This window comes from Siphateles boraxobius, unplaced genomic scaffold, assembly GCF_051911475.1.
Source record: "Siphateles boraxobius isolate OS27281-9 unplaced genomic scaffold, OSU_SipBor_1 6, whole genome shotgun sequence".
Lineage (NCBI taxonomy): Eukaryota > Metazoa > Chordata > Actinopteri > Cypriniformes > Leuciscidae > Siphateles > Siphateles boraxobius.
This window is the reverse complement of record NW_027509186.1, coordinates 12,130,349-12,149,132: the sequence shown is the minus strand read 5'-3', so window position 1 is coordinate 12,149,132 and position 18,784 is coordinate 12,130,349. Positions and strand designations below refer to the sequence as shown.

Sequence of the window (18,784 nt, the reverse complement as noted above, 5' to 3'; positions counted from 1 at the left end):
TGACAGCATTACCCGCCACAGTTGATTTTTACCCATATTTGGAGGGTTCGCGGGTATTAATTTCGAACCCTGGTTTTGAGGTCAAAAAAGAAAAATGTATTCATGGAAGAATTGTTCATATTGCACTCTATAACATGCATTTGAAAAGTGTAGTGCATTTTCTTTCATGGTGTCTTTACAAGGATAGTTCACCTATAAATGAAAATTCGATTTTTGAACAATGTACTGGTCTCTCTTTTCTAAGCAGTGAATTGGGACTGAGTTGTCGCTCATGTCTGCTTCATAAATAACGTTTTTTTTTTCTGAATATTGGTTTTTGAGGTTTAAACGCACCAATCAGCAATAATTCTAATTGCACGGAAAGGTGCGAAAAGTATATAAAAATGTCTAATTCCGTCTGATGAAGGAGTCACTTAATGTTCTCACTGTAATGCACATTGTCTTTTTGCTTTATTGAATTAAACATTGTTTTTGAAAGAAGCCAAGCGCCACTGATAAGCCATAGCAGTAATTTAGGCATTTTGAATGTGCGTCTCAACAGTCTTCCTGTTGACACGTGCCGAGGTCTTTTTGGGACAAAGAAGCCCTTCTCTTTTAAAAAGGGGGGCAAGAGTTGCTAAATTTAGATGCGAGCTTCACCTCTCTGAGAGGAAGGAGTTGATGAGGAAGAGTAACGTGCGGGCGGGCAGACTGCTTTGCACTGGTCTGTCACTGGGAGCTGTTGTCTGTCAGTGACGTTGAATGGAGTGATGACTCACCGTTGCGGGAGCCGAGGGAAGAGCGTGTGTGTGTGTTTTTTTAACCCCTAACCTTAGAGCGAGCCAGAGGTAATGCTAATATCCGCAGGATAAACCAGAGGGAACTGGTCTGTCCCTCTCTTCCTGATTTCTTTTTCGGTACAGATGGTTGTTTGTTCTATTTCTGAGTTCATTCATGTGTTTTCAGTAGCTGGAAGTACATGAATACCATATGCACATTATGGAGCTTCATTACTGTCTGTTTAATTTGAAGTAGCAGCCTTGTGAGGGGAACAGAGAACTTAATTTAAGGCATCCCAGACTGCCGGGGGTTGGCTGTGTTTGAGGAGAATTACATCAGAGGGGGAAAAATAACACAGACTTTTAACATCCTGGCGTTGACGCATCTTTGACGTTTGCCGCCCTAAATGTGGTCATTGATGGTCAGCCTGTAAATACGCTCACGTTGAATTACATGCTCTTGTTTGTGTTTTCATTACTTGTGTAGGATGTTGGCCAGGAGTTCCACGTTACTGACGTTCCTCCGCTATCCGACTAGCTGAGCTATGTACAGTTAGTCCTGTAATAGTTGTTTCCTTCACCACCTCTTTCCTTTTTTATTGTTTTTTTCAAAGCAGCCAAATATGGGCAACTTGAAGCAAGTCTCAGATTGCCTTTGACAATTTGCTTATTGAAGTAACCTTTTTGATTGTATCTTGAAGAACAGGCGTGCATCTGTTTGGCTGTTCGTTCAGATGTTCAGTAGGCTCACGCGTACAGCTGTAGCGCGTATCAGCGCGTACGTCACATTCTCACTTTGTTTCGGCAAAAATGGTTTGCCTTTTGTAAGTATAAATCCTCAAAATTAACTTAGGAGGTTATTCAATGCAAATTGATCCAGGTTTCCTTTAATTTGGCATTATAATATGTGTAGCCATTTTCATGCTTTGGAGTCATAAATATTGTTAAACGTCTTTCTTCCTCAGAGTGATTGGGATGGCCACGAACAGTATAAATTTAAATAACTGGGTTCTTTTCTACTCTGTTCACATTTCTGAGTTAGGTTCTTAGAAAAAATAATAGTCTGAAAAGGATTTCCTGCAGACTTGCACTGAAGATATAGACTTCTATAGACTTGTCCTGAGCCGTATCTAAGCACCGGGACCTAGGTCTACAAAACCACTTAAGCTAAAAAAATGTTGTTTATAAAAATGTTTATCACCAAGGGTTTTCATAGCTTAAGTGGTTTTGTGCAACCGGCTGCAAAATATCAAATTGGACTCTTTTGTCTCTTGCCAGTAAACGGAACATCTTAGTAACCGTAGAGCAAGACTCTCCATCAACACTCGAACAATATTGTTGGGGTGAGTTGACTTTTTGTTCCCTCGACGACTTCAATGTTCTTTCATCCTCTTCTGTTCGTCATGAGTACTTGCTCTTGCATTTTGCGATGGGCCACATCTGGCACTTGGTTTATTTCCACTCTGACATTCAGACATCTAAGTGCAGACAGTCACGGCCAGTTCACATACTCCAGGTGACATCACACACTTGACTCACTGTGTACTTGTGCATCGCCTGCCTTTTAGTTTGTTGTTTTGTTTGTTGTTTTTTTTTGCTTGCAATGTTTTGGCCGATCAGAGTATATCCATCGTAGAAGCTGCAGCGTTGACGTCAGATACAGGGCAAAGCAGCTCAGATTTTGGTTTGTTGAAGACTGAGCAAGATACAGACAACTTGTATGTCCAAGATGCTGACACTTCTCTATTAATCAACTGTTTTTTTTTAAACATTTGCTCTCCAAATTATATGAACAACTATAAAACCTACCTTTTTATGACTGACTCTTTTTTAATTTTTATTTGTTTGGCTTGTTAATACTATAATACCATGCTTTTTGCGATTTCGTAATATCATATTTTTTTTAAGAAATCATTCTTCGCTGTAGGATAAACTAAAAAAGTTTAATACTTAAGTATTGAGCATTAGTAATAGCAATTATTAATTTCTTATCAATACCACAGGTTAAAATATCACAGATATCTTCAGTCCAGTCAGCCCAATCATGCTTTGGTAAATCATAATAAAAGTCGTACTTTTGACTTGTAAACTTAAATTTATGAAAAAAATACAACAATTAAGACGCTGTGTATCTAAACATGCCGAGTTATTACAGTATATCCAAATGTGATCTTTTTAATCTTAGTATTATGATTTTTCATAATTATGAGAAGTCAAAATTGCCGTACTAAGTCATATTATGAAATAAGATTTGTGGCTTTTTATCTCATAATTTAACTAACATTTTTGTCAATTTCGAATTGTAACCATTTTATTTCATAATTGTTACTTGGTATCTCATAATTTCAGTTATGCCACAAACAACTTTTGTCAATTTCTACTTAAGTCATAACCCTTTTTAATTCATAATTGTGACTTAGTATCTCATAATTTCAATTTTGCCATTACAAGAGTGCCATGGTCATGCCAGAACTTTGTTGATGGACTATGATATACCCTAGATAATAGAGCACCTTTATTTTAATACTAAATTACTAATCTCAGGATGCATTCTCCATTGTATGCCATTATTTTGTCAATTTAGACTTCAGTCATGACTTTTTGTTTTTATTTTATAATTCACAATGTTACTCATTTAAATAATTCCCCCCACGGAATACGCAAAAAAGGGGACAAGGCCTAATTGAGCTGAGTAGACAGTGTTGTCGCTATGTTGCAGAGACCTTTTTTTTTTGGAGAACAGCTTGTTTTCTGTTGCTTTTGACGGTTCACCGATCCTTAGGAAAATGAACCATGGTTTTGTGATTGATTACTGTTTGCATTACCTTAGGTTTCTGACAAATATCGTGATTAAATGGTGGATAACATCATATCTATAATGAATAAGAAAATAAAAAAACATGCCACTCTGAAACATCCTGTGAAATCTTTGCAGGCAAAGTCTGTGCATGAAATCTGTTCTGCATGATCCTCTGTTTGTTAACATTGTCAGGGTCTGAATCGGGCTCGAAATGGTTTGAAATTAACGCCATCCTTATTTATATTTACACTAGAGCAGAACTCGGTTATGGAGAGGCGGGAAATTTTCCGAACACGCTAAGCTGTGCCAATCACAACACACTGGGCCAGCTAACCAATCACAGCACATTTCCTATTTCGAAAGGAGGAGCTTCATCAAAATTTTCGTGTTCGAGACAGACTGGGGAGAGCGGTGCTTTAATAATTTAAAATATGTGAAAAGTTAGTTTTTTTTTAACAATCAAGCATGAAAACATATGCTAGTACACCCCCAAAACAAAACCAAGACTTCGTAAAAGGGCATAATGGGACCCCTTTGAAGGTTGTAAGATCAATAAGACTATAATTTTGAACAGCTTAAATGACTACACTAAGACTGAACATTCAAACAGACTGTGTGGTAAAGCATTCGTGTTAATGGTTGTGTCTGCTGTCTGGTGTGTGCACTGGCACAGACATCCACTGTGTTATGTTTTTTGGGAGGCATTATAGTGCATTTGCGTGTCGGTGGGAACATTCCCTGTGAGTGGACATTTTCTGTGGGTGTATTTATAAGGAGTTACTCACTGAAACAACTCTTGATTGCGACTGAAGCCAGCGGTGAGCTCTCAGTACTGTGACCCGATTCATTCACCCATCCAGAGAAGCCCTTACTTATGTCACCAAGTGCAGCTTTATTTCACCGCAATGAACTGTGTGTAGAGCTCTTCTCTCTCCCACGGTACATAAAAAGGCAAATCACTCACTTGAAACCAAACTGAACGATTGTTTGCTTATAGGTTAACATCATATGACATGTTAATCTTTGTTTCACCCTTATTTGAGACTAAACAATATGATAGTTTACCTTCAGATCGACATCAAAGAGCATGTTGGGTCTGAATGTGCTTTTCACACAGAGAAGGTAAAGCACTAGGGATGCATCTATGAATAAAAAAAACAGAATTTGAATTGATTTGAGTTTAAATTATTTTATTAATTGAAATTTAAGGAATCACGCGGTGATACCACACCTGAATCTATCAAAGCAGAAAATTAGTAGCCTGGAACAGCGGCCATTTACAGTTAAATGGCAATCATAGAAAAATATTTGACCACACAGGATACCGTAATTGACCAATCAGAATCAAGTACCCCAGAGAGCCGTGTAATAAAAATGTTTTTCAGAAAACAACAGGCAAACACCATGTTTGTTCACTATTAAATAAATGCTATGTTTATAATGAGGAGGCCATTTTAAGCTATGAAACTTGCAGGATGTTTTAATGTTACAAAGACCCCTTAGATTTAAAAAATATCAAGGCAAATTTGATTTCTCATGTCATAACCCCTTTTATAAATACAAAGTCAAAAAAAGTTTGGAAAAAATGAAATTAAGACATCTGAATTGTTCACAATAAGATCAATAACAGGCATTTAGAAAATAGATGGCTCCTGTTTTCATTGCATGTCATGCTTTAAATTAGTCTCAAACCCCTCCCCTCCACAATCCACTAGAAGCTCTCAAGCTCACATTCATATTTCTCAAAATCCCATCAACAAACAATGGATAGAACCAAGTCCCATCCTGCTTTTCTTCTTTCGATAATTCTTTTTTCGATAATCTGTTCCACTCAGATTAATGTCATACCAGGGAAGAAAATATCATCCACAACTTCTTAAATTTCATTGTAACTTTAAACTATTATTGGTCAAAATCAACATAATGCGTTCAGTGGGCCTCATTCATGAAGCGCAAGAACAAATCTTTTTATAAATTGCTTTTAAATCATTCATGCAGTAGATTGAATGAGACAATTTACGCAACAATGGTTTTATGAACATTTTAAAAGGTTCTGCTCAGGGATTCATAAATGAACCTGATGCATTTGTATTTTGTATATGTGGGGTCTCTGCAGAAAGATATGTCACAATATTCATTTAATGCATTTGCTCTCTTTCCGTTTCTCCCGTGCGCGCTTCATTCACTGCATCTGCAGTCCATAGCTTTTGGAATGAATGATTCGATGACTCATCCCACTTTGCTCAAGCCTTTAGGGAGGGAGAGAGAGAGGGAGAGAGGGAGAGAGGGAGAGAGGGAGAGAGAGAGAGAGGGAGAGAGAGAGAGAGGGAGAGGGAGAGAGAGAGAGAGAGAGAGAGATAGAGATAGAGATAGAGAGAGAGAGAGAGAGAGAGAGAGAGAGAGAGAGAGAGAGAGAGAGAGAGAGAGAGAGAGAGAGAGAGAGAGAGAGAGAGAGAGAGAGGATAAGAGATGGTTTGGAGAAAGATCCAAGTGTGTGTTGGTTTATTTGATGATAATCCTTCAACAATTAGATGGGCGCAGGGTTCAACAAGCTTTAATACTCTTATTTTATATCACACTTGCATGCACACCGTTGCATGTCATGTTGTCTTTGCATAACTCTTGGGGCGGTAAAAACAGATTCCATGCACTGATAAATCTGTGTGGGCTTTCCAATTTAGACAAGGAATTTATCATAACCCATTGGATACTGTCCAAGGAATGAGGACGAAAGCATATTATCCCAGTAAGCTTGACTTCCCCCAACCTTTCTTTCTCTATCGCGTTATTCTTTGAAGCATCACAAGAGGAGACAGTGGGAGGCTCGCCAAATCGAGTTTCTTCTTTTCCATAAACATCGCTGTGGTCTTTTCCTCCCTGTGTGCATGTAGACGGACGTCACTCAGTCCGTCGGGGCGTGACGGATGCTTGTTACACAGCTGTGAAGGATGCAAATAAAACATTTAGCATTCAAAAAAAGACTCCTTGTTAAATTTCTCCATATTGCACAGGAGGTGGTTGGTCATTAAATTATAACTGTCTAAGTATAACTTGTACTTTGGTAATCCTTCTATCTGTTCACCCGACCTGCATGCCACCTTCCCTGAATGCTGTCGGCCAACGTTAGTGACTCTCTAATCCGCTAATGGAGCGCTGTAGGACCCTCTCAACCGGTGACAAAGTGTAAGAGGATAGAGCCTCCATTACACCTAAAGAAAGAAAGAAAATTAGTTAGAACTAATCAGACAACAGATAATTAGCAATGCCAGTATATAGCTGGGTTAACGTTTTGTAATTAGCAATTAGCCTAGACAAGGGGTTGGTGGAACTGTGTTTGATTTGATCATTTCTGGGGACAGTGTAATTAGACCCGGAGAGTGAGACACATTCATTTCCCAGTGTTTTAGGTTGGATTAGCTGCAACTAAGGGTACGTTTACACGACAAAGATATGCTTAAAATGAAGTTTTTCCTTTTGAGTTTTATACTTACAGATGACACCATTGTCAAAACGGTTTTGATGTTTACACGGAGACCGTTTTCAAAAACTTGCACTTTGAAGTCGGTTTTAAAAAATTTGTGTTTTCAGGCACCTAAAACGCCGTTGTCGTGTAAACGAATGGCCAAAACTAATAAAAAGTTTTACGTTTTTATATGAAAACGGTGTCGTGTAAAAACCGCCCCTAAGAGCAAAGTCTTTCCTGGATCCAGGAGCACTGAGGGTAAATATCCATTTGCACTGACAAAGCGACTTTAGTTTAGATTTTAAGTTTTGTGTAGAACTTTGAGACCATGACCATGAACCTCACGTGATCCGCTTCTTGATGATATGATTAAATTTGAGAAGGTTTCAACGAACAGTACGGCGACAAAGCAAAGATTTTCTAAGTTCCTCAAGCTTCTATCATCAGTACTCAGCTTTATGTACGTTTGACTGTTTGCATGTGCTCTTCTTTCATTACCATGACAAAATGAAGACCATTGCATTGTCTTGAATTCAGGATTGTAGGGCCGACTAACTGTTAGAGATGTATCTCTCAAGTTCAGAAACTAGAACTAAGAAACGGAGAGCTGCATTGGGACTGTCTGTCCGGATAGCAACTGAGGATGAGGTTATCGAGACGTCGAACCCTGTCAGGTTGTAGCCTAGTGTTCCTATTCGTCTTATTGGATTTCAGTAGAGCGTTTGGATCATTTACTGAATATCTAGAGAAATCCGCAAAAGGTTTGTGTTTGCCGTCAGCCCTAGTGAGCGGATCTTGATGATGTCGGCTTTCGTTGCCAATCGACCAAATGTTTAAGAGCTGCTGAGTGATAGTTTCTGTTTAAACGTGTCGGTTCTGGTTGTGTTTGTGTCTGAGAGAGAAGATTTAACGGCTGTTTATTCTCAGAACAGAACTGCCTGTTTGTTTGGAGTTATTCTTGGCTCGGTGCGTGTGTGTTTTTCTCGTCCTCTCAGTGTTTGTTGATGTTTCCTCTGGAAGGCTGGCACTGGGGGTCCACGTCAGCAGAACAGCAGACCGCCCATGCTCTTCAGGATCTGAAATGAGAGAGAAAGAAACCAAAAGAGGGAGGGGGATGTGGCCTTTTGTGTCTGATCTCTGTCTGTGCTTGTGCGTCAGTCTGATGTAAAAGTGTCTTTTTTCCCCCTTCCTAGCCCATCCCTCCTTTTTTCAACACCCATGCCATCCTCCTTTTGCCATTACAACCCATTCATCCTCTTACCTTTCTAGCCGTCCCTCTTTTTTTTGTACTTCATTCATTCGTTCATGCTCGTTGTCTTCATTCATTCGTTCATGCTCGTTTTCTTCGTTTGCCGTAGACGGATGCGACATTAGCATCACTCCACGCCCACGCCACCAAACCATATCGTAAATCAGAAATCGATCATCTTACTCGGGAGGCTCTCTGATGTAGAATTGGATCAGCTTCCTCCCACGCTCAGGGTTTTTTGCATCTGAGGTAACCTGAGTCATTAGTCATCAATTAGTCTGCTTGAGTCTCTCCTAAAACGGGCTTCAAAGCCAGCACTGCACTCCACATCAAAGTAAAGAGCTAATAGTCCTCTATGCTCTTTGTAGGACTACAAGGCTTATTATAAGACAGGCTTATGATTTTAATAGGATGTATGAGTAGTGTTGTTGTTTTTTTTAAATATTAGCATTAGTAGTTGACCAAAATGGTGTTTTAATAGCTAATGCTTTGTCTATAGAGCAGCTGAACCAGCCCTATGCAGGGGCATTGGCTCAACCAGAGTTTGAAGCGAGGCTGTTTGTCTGACTAACCTTTGGGAAACAGGGTGTAAGTTTAGGAAGTCCATCTGAAAGAATTTGTTATTCTTGCAATTCCTTTTTTTATCCACTTGTCGCAAACTTCGTTTTTGTTCCATTAGCTGCAGATTCAATCTTTTACCGATGAGAACAGAACACTGTGCTTCATTACTCTGGCGAATTGATGACTCTTGAGTTGATTTTTGAATCAAAACCGTACCGTAAACCGTTGTCTATGATTTCTAAATAAATTTCTCTTGAGATATTTTTTAGTAAATCAAGCACATACAGTATCAGCATGACCAGTGAAGACCAATTTATATAAATACTAGGGATTAATGATATATCAGCCACCATATCAGTATCAGCCGATATATGTTCATTTTTAATGTTGTTATATTGGCCCAATAAGAAAATTTGATAAATAATGGATTTTTTTCCTTCAGCTGAGACATTTCAGATGTGCACTGTTCTCCATAATGGTTTTGAATTGCCTGAAATTTGATTGAAATCACTTCAAAAAAGTGCAACGTGTCGCGCAAGGCTGTCATATAGGCTATATAAAGTTATAATGAGAATATTATAATTGTGTGCTTGGGTCATGGCTTTTAATGGTGAGACTTTAGTTTTTGTAATCCCTAATAAATGAATATAGCTTAAATTTACACTGATTTAACAATAAATTGTGAGTGAAATTAGACTGGTTGTTTATTTGACATGAAATGCTACCATATTTTTGTTTGTGTTTTTATTTCAAGTCCCCCTGTAGTCAATAATATTATCCGTTAAAAGTCATATTTGATCACCAAAATTATACATTTAGATTTTTTTTCCTTGAAACCAAACTCTTCATGCCTTAAAATAGCTTGAATGTTACTTAATGTAATTTAGTATACATTGTTCTATGAATATGCAAATTAGCCCCGTCTCCACTCACTCACACCAGCTCAGAGATCCACTCGTTGACGATCACTCGTTGATCTGATTGGTTACGAGGTAGTTTGTGACGTCAGAAACACCAGTGATTTCAACCCGTGTTTTTGAGGCTGTCTTTGGTTCACTGCAGTTTTGAGGAGAAAATACTCCACATTGGTGTTGACTTATGCATTTTGTACATGGTTTTTCATAAAGCATATTAAAAACGCCACATAGACTTATAAACAACATTAAAAGCTTGATTTTTACCACAGGGGGACTTTAATAGAATTGAATCACTAATAAACAATTCATTAAGTGAACATAATCATTAATTTGATTGATTCCTGTCCCTATTTTTTTCCATTATCTTTTTTTTCTTTTTCTTTGCTGTAATGAACTGGCAATGAAGCTTTGCATAATGAACATTAGGACATGTCTACGTAGCGTTTTTTTAAATTATTTTATAAATCCAAGTAAATTCTTGTTTTCCATGATGTGACAGCTTTGCATAACTCTGTTATTGTCAAATAAAATGCAAGCGATCGAAAGATCAGACATTTCTGTTTTGAGCATGTCACCAACCACGTACACACTCATTTACACACGGAGACCCACTTTGACGCTGATTATAGAGCAGCGAAGGCTTACGCGCGCCGTAATTACTTCCAGCAAGCACTCGCTGATTATGTGAGTTAGCCTGTTCGTGGAGTGAAAACAGCTGCGATCCGGGCGAGGGGAGGATGTGAACTGTGAGCTAATACAAGAGTGACACATGATGTAGAAACAAGAACCATTAAACCGCCTCACGTTTGTGCATCTGATATCTTATATTAAAAACAATTCGACTGTAATCCAATGTTTGGAAGATCAGTTTTCTGATCCTCAGGCGGAACGTGAGGGTCCTCGGCTGTTGGAAATGTTAGGATGAGCCACTCCTGGATCTGGATAGATTAATAAGGCCTGTTTTTGGTCAGGTTGAGCAGAGCAGGTCAGTGTGTTCCTCCATTACGCTACATCCAGGTGCTTAGGCTCAATTTTATCTCTTCGTTGTGTTTCTCTGGTGTGGCTTGTACAAATAGTAGTGCTGCTGTTTCCATGAAAGACAACATCAGAGAAATGTGTGGAAAATGTGTGACTTGAATAATGATCTGAGTGTTTAAACTGAATGGCCATTCTTAGTTCTGCTGCAGGCAGACTACTTAAAAACACAGGAGTAAATAGTGTGTTATAAAGTTAACAGAACTGTACGCTTCTTCAAAAATGTCATACAATGACAAATAAAAAAATCTATGGCTTGGGGTTTCAGGTAATATTTAAAACATAACTAATGTTATCATTTTTTTTTTTTTGCAGTTGTTTTGTTTTTTATATTTTGGCATTGCCAAGATTAGATTATTCATCTACTGATATTAGATATTTCCTTTCCTATATCTCAAAAAGCATAGCATGACGCTTACAACACAAGGTCATGGGTTCTATTCCACCGATAAATGTACCTTGAATGCAATGTGAATGCAAGTCCCTTAGGATATAAGCATCTGTTAAACGCATAAATATAAATATTTCATATTTTTGATTGATGATGATTTTTTTAACAATACCTCGAAAGGAACAGTGATAAATGATGGCAAAGATTTAAACCTTTAAAGCACTTTCTCTTTAAGAGTGCATGTTAGAGTCATTTGCTGCATGCCATATAGGAACTTTATTCCAAAATACAAGTCATTTCTAAATATAATTGTATATTTGTGTATTAATAAAACAATATGTTAAAGTAATATTTAGAATACCTAGATGGTTTGCTTTGCTTGTTTGGTTTTCAGTTTTTTTTTTTTTTTTTTTTTGTGGCATAACTAGGCTTTGTTTTTACTTTTTTCTTTTCTGGTGTTTTTGTTTTGCTTTTTTATTTTACCCAATCATTTAATGGAGTTTTTTGTTCCTTTTTTTTTTCTTTTGTATTGTTTTTTGTTGTTTTCTTTTTTTCTTTTTCACATTAATTAAATTAGTTTTTTTTTTCTTCTTTTTTTATCCATTAATATTTTTTACTACAGAATGGTGTAGTTAAGGTGTCTACTAGCAGGAGTTAACTTGACCATGCCAGCCAAAACATTGACCCCTTTAGTATGTAGTTTTAGTGCCGAGGACTTTTACCTTTTACCTGTGCCTGGCGACTCTAGCCTGGAGAGGTGGAGCTAGAAACCTTTGCTCTGAAGAGAGGGAATAGGACGATAAACACACACAAGCCCACACGCACATTCCCGTTCTTCGTGGAGGACTGTTATTTTCTCGGTTTCTTTGCCCTTTTACCATGAGCGAAGGAAGTACACCTGCACAGCAGGACGGAGGTCTGTGTTTACTTGTCGTTTTGCATTTGTCTGTGTGTGTGTTTGCTGTCCTTTGCATCATCCAGCTCTAACAAGCTCTCCGAGTCTTTTCTGAAAGTGAAAGTGTCAGATTGCAAAGGAAGGCATGAAAGAGCCGATCTGTAACAGGCTTTGCTGAGTCACAGTTTTTCCTGAAACAAACACTCCAGTGCTAAATCTTCCACGGACTCTGGCGTTTATCAGTGCGTTTCTTTACCCAGCTGAGTAAATTTCAGGAATCATTTGCATTGACGTAGTAAATAAGCTTATCATTGTTTGGTCAAAAACTGAGCCTTTTGGAAAGTGAACTGCAAACATCTGTACGTGACAGATTTCCCGACCTGCTTAGAATTACAATTTTAAATTTTACTTCAAGTACAGTCATTTACTCAAAGGAAAGAAAGGAAAAGTCTAGTTTGTCTCTTATGATCACCATGGCTGCATTTATTTGATCAGACATCAATAAAAACAAAGCTGTGAAATATTATTACAATTTAAAATAACCGTTTTTTTTTTCAATTTTATTATATTTTAAAATGTGATTTATTCCTGGGATGGCAAAGTTGAATTGCTTGAACACTGACTTAATGTAATTTATTTGCTTATGATGTTTCCTCCACAGGTCCTGCTCAGGTTCCCATGATGTCCCCAAACGGTTCAGTGCCTCAAATCTATGTGCCTCCTGGATACGTTCAACAGGTGAGTCATTACAGTACTACTTATCTAATTATTTTTATAGGTTGAGTTTTTATTTTGGTTTGGTGAAAACGATGCCATTTTTCAAAATTAATTTAATTTACATCTCGTTATGTTTATTTATTTAGTTCTTTATACAAGATTATGATCGGACCGAGATCCACAACACACTTGTGTCCACTCATGATGGGGGAGGAGTGAGTGAACCAATTAGCAGTGGGGAGCGTGTCCACTCATGATGGGGGAGGAGTGAGTGAACCAATCAGCAGTGGGGAGCGTGTTCACTCATGATGGGGGGAGGAGTGAGTGAACCAATCAGCAGTGGGGGGCGTGTTCACTCATGATGGGGGGGAGAGTGAGTGAGCCAATCAGCAGTGGGGGGCGTGTTCACTCATGATGGGGGGGAGAGTGAGTGAGCCAATCAGCAGTGGGGGGCGTGTTCACTCATGATGGGGGGAGAGTGAGTGAACCAATCAGCAGTGGGGAGCGTGTTCACTCATGATGGGGGGAGGAGTGAGTGAACCAATCAGCAGTGGGGGGCGTGTTCACTCATGATGGGGGGAGGAGTGAGTGAACCAATCAGCAGTGGGGGGCGTGTTCACTCATGATGGGGGGGGAGTGAGTGAGCCAATCAGCAGTGGGGGGTGTGTTCACTCATGATGGGGGGAGAGTGAGTGAGCCAATCAGCTGTGGGGGGCGTGTTCACTCATGATGGGAGAGGAGTGAGAGTGAGCCAATCAGCAGTGGGGGGCTTGTTCACTCGTGATGGGGGGAGAGAGAGTGAACCAATCAGCAGTGGGGGGCGTGTTCACTCATGATGGGAGAGGAGTGAGAGTGAGCCAATCAGCAGTGGGGGGCGTGTTCACTCATGATGGGAGAGGAGTGAGAGTGAGCCAATCAGCAGTGGGGGGCGAGTTCACTCATGATGGGGAGAGAGTGAGTGAGCCAATCAGCAGTGGGGGGCGTGTTCACTCATGATGGGAGAGGAGTGAAAGTGAGCCAATCAGCAGTGCGGGCGTGTTCACTCGTGATGGGGGGAGTGAGAGTGAGCCAATAAGCTGTGGGGGGCGTGTTCACTCATAATGGGAGAGGAGTGAGAGTAGGCCAATCAGCAGTGGGGGGCGTGTTTACTTATGATGTGGGTAGAGAGAGTAAGCCAATCAGCAGTAGGGGGCGTGTTCACTCATTATGGGAGAGGAGTGAGAGTGAGCCTATCAGCAGTGGGGGGCGAGTTCACTCATGATGGGGAGAGAGTGAGTGAGCCAATCAGCAGTGGGGGGCGTGTTCACTCATGATGGGAGAGGAGTGAGAGTAGGCCAATCAGCAGTGGGGGGCGTGTTTACTTATGATGTGGGTAGAGAGAGTAAGCCAATCAGCAGTAGGGGGCGTGTTCACTCATTATGGGAGAGGAGTGAGAGTGAGCCTATCAGCAGTGGGGGGCGTGTTCACTCATGATGGGAGAAGAGTGAGAGTGAGCCAATCAGCAGTGGGGGGTGTGTTCACTCATGATGGGGGGGAGAGTGAGTGAGCCAATCAGCAGTGGGGGGTGTGTTCACTCATGATGGGGGGGAGAGTGAGTGAGCCAATCAGCAGTGGGGGGCGTGTTCACTCATTATGGGAGAGGAGTGAGAGTGAGCCAATCAGCAGTAGGGGGCGTGTTCACTCATTATGGGAGAGGAGTGAGAGTGAGCCTATCAGCAGTGGGGGGCGTGTTCACTCATGATGGGAGAAGAGTGAGAGTGAGCCAATCAGCAGTGGGGGGTGTGTTCACTCATGATGGGGGGGAGAGTGAGTGAGCCAATCAGCAGTGGGGGGCGTGTTCACTCATGATGGGAGAGGAGTGAGAGTGAGCCAATCAGCAGTGCGGGCGTGTTCACTCATGATGGGGGGAGTGAGAGTGAGCCAATCAGCAGTGGGGGGCGTGTTTACTCATGATGGGGGGGGGGGGGGGTGCCAATCAGCAGTGGGGGGCGTGTTCACTCACTGGAAAAGGAAGCATAAGGCTTGTTCGACTTGAACCGGCGCTGCACAGACCGATCGGTTGATGACATCAAAGTACCGCGAGAGCGATTAGAGAGCAGACGGCTCCTTATGCTTTTGAATCGCTCTCGCGGTACTTTGATGTCATCAACCGATCGGTCTGCGCAGCGCCGGTTCAAGTCGAACAAGCCTATAATGATCAGGTAAGAGCTTTAGGACCCATGTTGATATTAGAAAAGCTTTCCAGCCGCTGGAGAGACATAAGCAGAAAGGCCTGAAAACAGAGGACAAGGTTGCTTGGTTTCTGCTCTATATGCTGTTAACAATGGTTTTGCTGTATTTCACAGAATTAAAATATGCTGTTGTTGTAAAAGTAACAGGACAGTTTGCAGTGTCATTGTTTGCCTGGAGCTGCTGACAACAAACTCTTGCTCTTGTGTACTGTTTTCATTTTTTGTTCTTTCTTGTCAGCCATTTGTCATCTTTGCTTTAGCTGAAGCGAAGCAAAATACTGCTTCATGAAAATTTGATGGAGACATCCGTTCTTACATTGCATGCATTTTAGGGTTGGATCAACGAAGGAAGGGGTGTTTTTGTTTTGGTTGATTTTCGAATATCAACAGTATTTCCCAGAAATAACTTACTGCACCTTTAAATCAAGCAGTTTACAGTATTAAACATAAAAAACAGTGTCAGTCTCGTTCAATTAGAATTACAACTTCGATTTCTACTATAAAGCGGCTCTCTAGTGTGTCATGTTTATTCTCGCGTCTGACCTCGATGAACTTAACAGAAGAAATGAACCAGAGAAGATTTCCCCGTCAAAGAAGGCGGGCCCTCAGAGCCACACCCACCTATTTCATCATCACCACTGACCAATGGTAGTTCGAAGGTGTTTATCAGCGTTTATCAGAACTTTTCCTGGAAAGTTCACTTTGGCAAGCTGTTTCAAACTCCTGAAACAGACTCCAAACTAATTTAATTTTGTTCCAAATGAAGTCACCCCAGTTCGTATGAAGGTCTTAACTTCTCTTTCTTTCTGTGTAGATCATTGAAGAGAATGGAGTGAGGCGGGTGTTGGTCTTACCTCAGACGGAGTTTCATCCGGGGGGCCATTCCCCGCTTCACCACCCTCCCCCCCCGCCGCCCCACGCCCACCTGCAGGCCTTCATCCCGCACCCGCACATCATGCACGCTCCCCCTCACCTGTACTCAGGCATGGCTGGAGGAACCGGGGATATGAACCCCCAGTACATCTCCCAGTACCACCCAGCACACACCACCATCTATCCAGACCAGGGTCAGTATACACACACACACACACACACACTTTTGCTTCATCAAAAAATGCTGCACCACTACTGACTCTACAGCGGTTTTACAAAAATATAAGACTATATTTTAGCTGAGTTATGAACTCTCAGAGAGAGAAAGACTGGAAGCCCATAAAATAGTCAACGCAGCAAAAACAAAATCCTGTTGGAGACACTGGGACTTACCAGAGACTCTGGGTGTCAATTTACAAAAATGTCTGTATATATATAAAATGCTATAAAACTCATCCCTTTTAATGTTTAAACATTTATTAATTATTAGTATTAATTATTAAATTAACATTTCATTATTAAATTGTATAGCAATAATTTGATGTCTATCAATAATTATTTACTATTAATATTAATACATAATAAAAAAAACTTAAATCATTGTCATGTAGTGTTTTTTCATTTAAATATTGCGCAAGTTTTTCCAAGTCAAGTAAACAGTCAGCAATAAAGAGAAAAGAAATAAACAGAATTGTTTTATTAATATTAATGGCATTACAATTGTTGTTGCTAAATATTTTAAATATTTTAAGTTTTAACTGAAATACATATAAATTGCAGCTAAATAAAAAATAAAATAATATAAAGTATAATTAAAAAATATATATAATAGTATAATACAAAATGTTTGTTACAATTTTTTTTTAAAGAATATAAAATATTAACCCATACTATAATAGCATATAAAATATACTAAAATAACACTAGGCATAACAAACTATTATTGTTTTTACATAATTATATTAACTACAGACCTTTTTGCATAGATAAAGAAAACATTTAGTTAATTGTTATATAGTTAATTCATTTCCAAAGAGAGGAAATTCATTTCCAAACATAAATAATGTTTCCATAGCAACATTATTTATCACCTGTGCATTGGCATTCAATGATTCAATGTTCCGTTACGCATTATTCCTTACATGTCTCTCTGTTTTCCAATTTCCTCAGAAACTCACCCCCAACACGGACGCGCGGCATTTGCTCACAGAGATGAAAGGGCTAGCAAAACCTATGAGCGTCTGCAAAAGAAACTGAAGGAGAGGCAAGGGATGGGCGGAGGTGGAGGCTTGGCCCCCTCCAAAGACAGTCCCCCTCCATCCCCGCAGAAGAGCCGCGGGACACCGCCCTCAGGAGGAGATCTGCAGAACGGGCTGGGGGGTAAGGGCGCAGAGGAGCAGGCACAGCCCAGCGCTGCTGTCGCCGGCCTGGGCAAGAGCCCAGGAAGAGGGAAGGAGGCAGAGTCTGGAGGTAGAATATACTGTAGGGTTCCTAGAACCATTACAATAAAGCAGTAAGGCACGGGATGCTGTGTGTTACAGTGTTTTTAACACGGCTAAAGTGCGTCGTTTGGCACAATGTGAAGCGGAGTTACCCGTGTTAACTCTATGAAAATGTTACTCGCTGCCTCTTGTAGCTTTACTGCTTTTATAGAACAGTAGAATCAGCAATATGAGACATCAATGGTAAAGAAATAGTTACATTTATTTATAGTAATCTAATGGGGTCCAAAAGACTGAGACCACTAGTGGGGTTTTATCTTTGTTTTGTTTTGTTTTTGTTGGTTTTTGATGTGTTCTGTTTTTTTATGCTTCTGGTTTGTTTTCTTTTTTTTCTTTTTTGGTTGCGTTGCTTTTTGTTTCTGTTGTTTTTTTGTTTGTTTTTTGCTTTGTTTTATTTTGCTTTTTGTTTTAAATTATATTTACAGTAAAAAATGCAACTGAAAATAATGGCGTAATTAACTTTAAACAATAATCAATTCACGTGATCACTGTCACCGATTTGTGAACTGTTCTAATTAAATGCTACTACTTTCTTTTACTTCACAGTTGTTTATTTTCAGGTTTAAATGAAATGAAAATCCCAGTTTTTCAGTATTGTCTCAGACTTTTGAACCCTGCTCCAGTTCATTAGCCTAATAATGAGAGATAATGTATACTGTACATATAAAGTGCATAATAAGTTTGCTTGCATCAGCTGTTTTGTATCAGCTTTGTCTTATCCAATGAGATTTCAGCACCAAAATCGTTTAACGAATTAGACTTTAATTCAAATCTACATCTAATTAAAGATAAACTTACTTAAAACGACCAGGGAATAACATGTTCACTGTTTGGTTCTTCCTCAATTAATAACCAACTGGAGTTACTCATGCATGCGGTCACTGATGGAAGTTTATTAGGAAGTAGTTATTAGCATTAACAGACATTAATGTCCCATTAAGTCATCGTTTTCCTAGGACTATCATATCTCAGGTTCCCATCGGGAGGTGAAACGGGGCTCCGGGGACGGGCCCCTTCTCCGGCCCGAGCAGAGCTCATCTCTGGTCTCATTAGCTCCCTCAGCTTTAGGCTGCTGCAGATAACATTAGCTGTAATTACTCTTGCACTGACTCAGTCATTTATCAGTGCTAACTAACTCCAGCCTGAAGGAAGTCTGCTGCAGCTACTGTACGCCGACTAAACTTAGCTGGTGTATCTATTAATCCATTCATGGAAAAAAAGAGTGTCTCTAACACGTAAAAACCATTTGAGTGTGAAGCCCTGTTCTCTTTTTGAATCAGTTTATAATGTTTTTTCTTTTTATTATTATTTTGCAGAACTGGACGAAGAAGCAAAGGCTCTTCAGGAATGCTTAAACTCCATCTGCAAACCAGTGGTAAGGAGATTTTATTT

The 18,784-nt window shown here is 39.8% G+C and overlaps 1 protein-coding gene across 8 annotated transcripts in view; it reads left to right on the top strand.

The window, feature by feature from the left end:
• Nucleotides 1–18,784, top strand: part of fndc3a (fibronectin type III domain containing 3A) — a 95,419-nt gene that overhangs the window by 43,805 nt on the left and 32,830 nt on the right. For 3 of the 8 annotated variants that reach the window (XM_077207722.1, XM_077207728.1, XM_077207726.1), the window contains 4 exons: nt 12,731–12,807; nt 15,832–16,084; nt 17,061–17,270; nt 18,709–18,767. In XM_077207722.1, the coding sequence (XP_077063837.1) occupies nt 12,731–12,807; nt 15,832–16,084; nt 17,061–17,270; nt 18,709–18,767 (599 nt within the window). Of the gene's footprint in view, nt 1–11,949; nt 12,091–12,730; nt 12,808–15,831; nt 16,085–17,060; nt 17,361–18,708; nt 18,768–18,784 lie in introns of those variants that run through there. The other 5 variants (XM_077207720.1, XM_077207723.1, XM_077207721.1 and 2 more) reach the window with 3 other exon arrangements.